At 39.6% G+C, this 7,753-nt stretch overlaps 1 protein-coding gene across 2 annotated transcripts; it reads left to right on the top strand.

Annotated features, from left to right (window-relative positions):
- The first annotated feature begins 188 nt into the window (after window positions 1–188).
- snrpd1 (small nuclear ribonucleoprotein D1 polypeptide) lies at window positions 189–6,185 on the top strand. 2 transcript variants are annotated; one of them, XM_056298898.1, is made up of 4 exons: window positions 189–312; window positions 935–1,011; window positions 1,594–1,785; window positions 6,047–6,185. In XM_056298898.1, exons 1-4 carry the CDS (start codon window positions 299–301, stop codon window positions 6,121–6,123), a joined length of 360 nt encoding a protein of 119 aa, XP_056154873.1. In that variant the 5' UTR covers window positions 189–298; the 3' UTR covers window positions 6,124–6,185. The 2 variants fall into 2 exon arrangements, with proteins under 2 accessions (XP_056154873.1, XP_056154872.1); XM_056298897.1 differs by lacking the exon at window positions 189–312 and adding an exon at window positions 413–482.
- Window positions 6,186–7,753: the final 1,568 nt, after the last annotated feature.

Below are 7,753 nucleotides of genomic sequence, written 5' to 3'. Positions count from 1 at the left end.
CACTTTTTTTACTGGCCACAAAAATGAGAAAAGTGGAAAGCTGACTGTTTCGATGAAGTTTTAAATATTTTTGGAACCCGTTCTGCGGTTGCTGCTCCGCGTTTAGTGGGATTTGGCTGCGATGCAGTCCGTCCACCGGCAGGAGGCAGTGTGGGCAAATTAACTTGCCGCCTTATTAATGACGGAGAAGTTGTGCGACAGAAACGTATTGATTACAACAGCGGCCTGTTCGTAGGTTTGAGCGCTGTAATTTTTGTCTTTTCGGTGGAGGGTTTTGTATCTACAAATCGTCCCCATCATGAAACTTGTCAGGTAAGTAGTAGCAGAAATTCACCTTTTGTCGGATGCCGTGATATCTGTAAAGGGAAAGCAGTGGATGCTTCGGGATGGATTTAGATTTCATCAGAGAAGGCGTTTGGAGGCGGGAAGCAACACTTAGGCTAGTATTCAAAATGAATGGAGGCTACTCGATGCATCGATGAGTGAGCGTTTTGCTTTTTTTAAGTAATAAAAATGTATTTTATACAGACTGTTGGTTGAGAGTTCATCAATAAGCAATTATTCATAACGTTACACGGCTTCTGCAACATTTCCAAATTCAAGTTAACAATAGCTCAGGTTTTTGTATCGTTGTTGGGCCCTGTCTAGCGTACAATGCCCAGGGTCTGAAATAAAACCGAGATAAAAAAAAAAACATAAGAAGTCTTACTACCAAGTGTTTTGCGGCTAATCTTGATTCGGTTACAAAACACGCAGGGTAATCTCTATAGAAAAGTAATCTATGGTTTGTTTTGGTGGTGAAGGTGTAACACTAACAGCTTGCGCTAACCAGCTAACGTCTAATTTGCAAGCACAATCTTAAAAGTTTGAAAAAGCTGTGTGTGGTAATCAAGTTGAATCTCATACCATAACCCCATTTTATCATGCCTTACAGGTTTTTGATGAAACTCAGCCATGAGACGGTCACCATTGAACTGAAGAATGGCACTCAGGTCCATGGCACCATTACAGGTGTGACTTAATCATTTTGGAGTTCTTTAAAATTGTGCTAGTTAAGTTCAGACTGACCTACCCTTTGAGCTGTTTTTATTGACAACACATGGCATTTCGACTTCTTAATTAACATGGGCCGTGTGCACACTGCAGTTACTATAATCATCATTCCTCATTAGAGCCCTTAAACCTGTGATATTTCAAATAGTTTGGTTATCAAAGTCCGTGGCAACTGCTTTTTTTTTTAAGCTGTACACTATACTTGAAACACTAAGGTGTTGATTAATAGATGAGTAATGTAAGATGCCATTGCCATGCACACTTCCCTAGAGGGTGTTTGTGGTCTTATTGTAAGATAAACTCAAGTTCTGGTGGTAATCCAAATGTTTCCATCCAGAATTTGTCATTTTAATCGGAGTGGACATTTGCCATATATTCACAGTCTAGTCAGTCTACCCTGTTCTGCTCTAATGCTCTTCGAGTTCAGTAGCCACTTAGCACATTTGGTTTGTATATATGAATACCAAAACAATGCAGTGCCTCCTAACATGCTCTACTATACACAGTATCCCTCTGTTTCAAAAATGTTTTCCCCTTTAGGTGTGGATGTAAGCATGAATACCCACTTGAAGGCAGTGAAAATGACTCTGAAAAATCGGGAGCCCACCCAGCTGGAGTCTCTCAGCATTCGTGGCAACAACATCCGCTACTTCATTTTGCCCGACAGCCTGCCGCTGGATACCCTGTTGGTCGACATTGAGCCAAAGATCAAGTCCAAGAAGAGGGAAGCGGGTGAGAAACAATGGGGACTAGTAAGGGGGGGGGGGTTAACTGGTCATCTGCACGAGGTCCAGTACAAGCTGACCGCCTTTAGTATCAGTAGGTCGACGGGTGCAAATGTTGTTAATTTAATGTGGTGTGGGGTCTCTCTTGCCAAAAATAACCTCTTCTAAGAATCTACATTTTAATTCTTTTCTGAGGACCATGGGTAAATTTAACATGAATATGGTCTAACAGAACTCGATTCAACTAAATGTGGACTTTTTAAAGGTCAGCTAAGTAGCACAAACTTTAAAGCACTTAGTATTAAGGTATAATATTATAGAAACAACAAGAAAGCTGAATATGTTGTGGCGGTAGGTGTTGGAACTATCTGTCATGGTTACTAAACAGTATTGAATTGGAGGTGTGTACCAGAGTAGTCAGCTGGTCTCTTGAAATTATAAGACACAAAAACTTGTGTCCATGTTCGGGCCTTTAAGTGGTCTCTAGGCTGTTTTCGGTGCATACCCTAGATCAGGGGTCCCCAATAGGCGGCCCGCGGGCCACGTCCGGCCCGTGACGGGTTGATTTATGGTCCGCGAGAATTTTTGGAGAAACGCCAGAAGGAAGAATTATTTTAATTTCCCTACCAAAATTTTTTTTTTATTTCTTAGTAAAAGTAAGACTAGTAATATATCGAAAAATAGATGAAAAATCTCTGTTTAAATTATAATACCTGCAACGTATCGACACCAAAACAAACTAACGAACAACATGCTGCTGGAGGTTGAGTGGCCCGTGGTTTTAAAAGTGGCCCTAAAAGTGGCCCGCCATGAAAAGTAATTGGGGACCCCTGCCCTAGATGGAAACCAACATTAACACTTGACTAAACGTACCACTACCTTACTCTTGGGGTAAATGGTTGCAGGTCTGGAAAAACCTCCAATTGTTCGATACGTGGCAATACCCTTGATCTACTGTTAAATTTGTAAAGAGAAGCCTCTACTGATATTTGGCAATGGTATAGTTGGTGAACTGAAGCCTCTGCTCATTAGGCCTTGTTCAGACTACTACTTTTGGCTGCTCCCGTTAGGGGTCACCACAGTGGAACATCAGGCCTTGTTCAGACTGCCAGCCCAAATCCGATTTTTGGTATATCCACATTGTATCCAGATCAATTTTATAAAGTATGGATGGCAAAAATCAAATTTTTGGCATATCCACGTTGTATCCAGATCAATTTTATAAAGTATGGAGGGCAAAAAAACACATGAAATGTGATTTTTGCAAATCAGATCCAAACCATATTTGGAGGTGGTTTGAAATTTCTACAGATGCGTTTCAGTCCGGACGCTCTGGCTGCCCAAATCAGATTTCAAACTGTCTATTATGTCACTCACAACGCGACACACAATGATTATATCAAAGCCATAGTGCCCACCATGACTGGAGCATGGAATATGGCAATGTATATTAGCTTCCTCTCACTGAGATTGTGTGGTGCGACGGAAGAGTTGTGCACTGTGGTTTGACAGTGTGATTGTTTGGTGGGTGATATGATGGATCTCCATTTCTCATGCTTCCACATTGGTAAACTCGCCAGCGTACGTAGTTACTCATGTCTATGTCATTACTGCAGGAACCCATGCAGATAAGTTGATGATGTCTGGACATAAAAATCTGATCTGATCACTTGCAAATAACAGTATGAACAGTCTGGCTTAGAGAGCTGATTTGAGAAACAAATTCAATTTTCCTGCAGTCTGAACAAGGCCTTAGTGGGGTTCCTAGCTTTTTGGTTTAAGGTAGGGAACATAGAAAATAATAGTGAGCGTTAGTGTGGTCGTTTGTGACCAAAGCATTTAACACTAGAATGACCGGGATTTCACTCCTACCTTAAACGACCATGGGTGGTCAAATTGATGGCCAGTTTTTAAATTCTATATTCTGTCAAGATAAATACTCAATTGAGATATTAATGCATTGCATATGTGTAATATGTGTGTTAGGAAACGACTGACACCAAAATTAACATTTTAACAACTATACTATTTTTAAACAATTTAAACTTAAGAGAGACATGGTCAAACTTGAATAGCAAAGTTGAAAAAGGGAAAATATTACTTGAAAAACAAAACGGAAAACACATATCGTTAATCTAACAAACGTAACAAAGCTTATAAAACGTGAATTGTAAAAAAAAAAAAACTGAAAATAAATATTGAAACAGTCCCCAACAACGACCGGAAATAGTGCAACCATGGGCAATCGAAATGACCGCCACGGTTTTTAACTATATTCTGTCTAGATAAATACCCAGTCAATCAAGTTGCATTTTTTATAGCGCTTTTCTAGCTGCAACAGCCACTTGAGATATTAATGCATTACATATGGTAGTATGTCTGTTAAGAAACGACTGACACCAAAACTAACATTTTAACAAATTTAATACTATTTTTCAAACTTTAAAATGGCTGCGGTCCAACACCTGTAAATACTGCAACGCCTTGGTGGTAGTCACGGTGCATCTGAAATGGCGTCTGTAACCGGACATGTTGGCAAAAATTAAGTTTAGACTATTACGCTGCACTGGAGAACGCTAGTTTTTTTTTGGGGTTTTTTCCCCCTAGGACAGGGCAATGAACTTCGCGAAGGAAATGATGTGACCAACACACTTCGTAAATAGTGACATGATGCGCACGATCACGCGCAAATTACGTGCGGTCATTTTGACCGGTCATGGTTGTTTTAGGTAGAGCTTACCATAACTTGTTTTTGTACAGTTGATCTAAAACTAATTTTAGTGCAAATATATGCAATTTTAGGAGCATTCGGGGAGCGGCAGGTCTGTGTGTTTTTCTCTTCTTTTTTTTTTCACAGTTATTAAACTTTGAAAATCCAAAACAGTCATACGACCGTCTTCATCGTTCTATCCAAATGGTTGTTTGACCACAGATCTGTGAGAATTGTTGGATGCTGTCAATAATTTAGCTTTTTATGAGCTAAGAGGGAATGAAAAAAATATCCTAGTAGACTTTGGCATAAGAAACCAAATATCATAAATGGCTAATGTATAACCATCCTACTAAAAAGAGAAATGGGTTCATTATGTGTTACTTGTATTAGTTCATATTTGCCTGGCTGTTTTTCCAAACCAAACTGTAAATCTGCCATTTACCTGTTCGTTCAACTGCTGACAGTTCAACTATATTTTTTCAGCAACCAGAATATCTTTGTACACACCAAGCATTATTGTCACTGGGGTTTATTCTGTCTTTGCTTGTAGTTTAAAGGTCTCATGAAATCGCATTCAGAGCACTGCAAACTTCTGTGATTTGACATAACTGAATGAAGGGGATTGGTCAGGTGGGATTTACTGACAAGCAGGGATTTGATTTGACTAACAGTCATTAATGGCTGAGCTTTTTTTCTTTTTATGTGGACATCTATACAATTTTCTTATTTCAAACTACTAGTAGAATATCACTCATTTTTCAGTCTCATTCCAATTCACTGGACTTTTTTCTTTTTTTGTCTATGCCTGCAAGTGCAGTGTAATGTAACCAAAACATGTTCTCTTGCTGAAAAATACAATACACACAAAAATACAAAAAAAATTGTGAATTCCTAGGACATAGTGAGAAATCAGTGTAAGTTAAGTGCAGATAAGGGGTAACGAACAAAAGTACATTTTTCATTTCATGGGACCTTTTTTTTAAAGATGTTTTGTCAACACAGATTTGGGGTTAATTCAAGAAATTTCTTGGCATCCTTTGTTCATTCACTAGAATTACCCATTATATAATTTCTAATCACATATGACCATCAAGTTTATGCTTTATAAAACTTGATCAAGGGTTTGAGTGTGCAGACACAGGCCACCAGTTATTTATAGGATTTTCTAAATTATGGTTTTGTCATCGTTGGTCTGTGACGTGTCATGAGTGATTTCACTATGCTATGCTCTGTTATGGATGATCAAGGCTGAAGATTGAGATCCCTTGAGTTTGAGTGAAGTCTGTCTTTTAAAAAAAAAACAGCAGTGCCTTTTCCATGAATTGGTATATTCTAACGCTCGTGTTGTCCACAAGAATAAATGGCGCTGAGTGATTGGGTTGGCTGGGCCTAGGCTACTACTGTATGCTAAAGGATGCTTCTCCTTACCCCTGGCTTGGGTGGCATCATAGTGACGGTGAAGAGACTATTCTTATGGTTCCCGTTATGTTTAATACAGTAAATATTGATAGCCTTTATTCCTCCCTAAATGCTTCTGCGTTCTCTCTCTCCTCAGTGGCTGGTCGTGGGCGAGGCAGAGGGCGAGGACGTGGCAGAGGCAGGGGCAGAGGCAGGGGTGGCCCCAGGAGATGATCACCATCAGCGGTTCAGTTCTTTGTCAACACCCAGTTTTTCTTGTACATGATTTTTTTTCTCTTTCCAAGGAAAAGTTTTGCAAGTCCCACTGTCTTTTTTTTTAATTTTGTATATTAAAGTGTTCATTAACAGAGACTGTCTGTGAATTGGTTAGGTTTGATTTTGAGAGATGATTTAACTGCGTTTGTTTATACAGACTGGTGTTTTGTAAAATAACTACAGCTGAAGATAGTTTTGTATGTTAAGTGCATAAAGACGAGTTATCAAGTAATGTCAAATGAATAATTGGACTGCTGTGACAAACAAACTAAATCATGTAGGCTTCCCTGTCAGGGCCTTGGAGTTAATTGCTAGAACATGGTCTCAGTGGAGTCTTAATGCTGGAGATCAGTTTGAGTGTTAAATTGAGTTGGTTGGTTCAGTGGGCAGTAAAAAGATAGGCTGGCATGTTATGTACCTAATGAACCAGACTGCACAGCCTCAAAGGTTTACAATATTTTTATTCGGAAAAAAATTGCCTTTATTTTCTCATCTCAAATTTGTAAACTAAAGACTGATAAAAAGGAAACTGACCAATGTATTTCCTCCAGATGTCATTTGTGATTGACATTCGTTATAAGAGGGAAAAAATTTCAACTTCTCCATTAAGAGTGGTGACGAGGCCACTTCAGAAGGGCCCTGACCCTAAATGGGGGGCCTTGGTCCATGCCCCACTGTAGGTAATTACAGAGGAGAAAAAAACCCATTTATGAAATGAGCAGTCCAGTCATTCTTTCTCTCACTTCAGCAGTAAATCAGTGAAAATCAAATGCATTTGCAGGGCTTTTAAGTTTTCCGCTGGCTTAGATTTTCGATTTATAAAACGTTCTCGTTTAAAAAAGAGACAACCATTCTATATGCTTTCGGTGTGTTGTGTATATCACGTTTAGCGGTGCAACACAAAATGTCACAATAGACTTTTTTTTCCACAGCAGCCAATTTGATATGAAATGGTAGGTAAACACAGGTGTTAGTAATGGCATTAATGGATGTTCCGTTCTGTTGGGTAGAGAGCTTTAAAGTGATTAGTAGCATGTGTTTGTTTACCTAGTATTTCATGTCAAAATGGCTGCTGTAAAAAAAGGTCTTAACAGGTGGGCATATTAGACGGCTTCTTTCGATGGCCAGCTAAGTGTATCAAAGCCGGTGAAGCGCGGCTGGCAGGTGTCAAGACAAACGGCGATGGGCTTGTTCAGAGGAAGTGGATGGAGATGGGGAAACCTCCGGGAACTTGGTGTCACGAACCCGGTTGTTTCTGTACCGTGTGTACGAAAAAGCTTCTGTACGGCAGTAGTGGAACAACACACCCCACCCGGGTCGTACATTTAAGGCGCAAGTCCGTTTTTTTAAATTATAGTCACAAACGCGCCTGTGTTTTGAGCACAGAAGCCATTGAATGAAACCGACCATGACCGACTGCCCAGATTCAGCTCTCGCCTTCGTTTTTTTTTTTAAAGTTTGATTTACAACAGAGGTGTATACAATTGTCATACAGAAGAATAATAACTTGTACAGGGGAGTTCAAACTCCATTCGTTTTAACTCCTCTCAGAGTTCAAATAAAATTTACTTCTGGGTTCATTCACGCT

This window comes from Lampris incognitus, chromosome 18, assembly GCF_029633865.1.
Source record: "Lampris incognitus isolate fLamInc1 chromosome 18, fLamInc1.hap2, whole genome shotgun sequence".
NCBI classification, from domain to species: domain Eukaryota; kingdom Metazoa; phylum Chordata; class Actinopteri; order Lampriformes; family Lampridae; genus Lampris; species Lampris incognitus.
The sequence above is the reverse complement of the archived record's forward strand: the minus strand, read 5'-3'. Positions and strand labels throughout refer to the sequence as shown.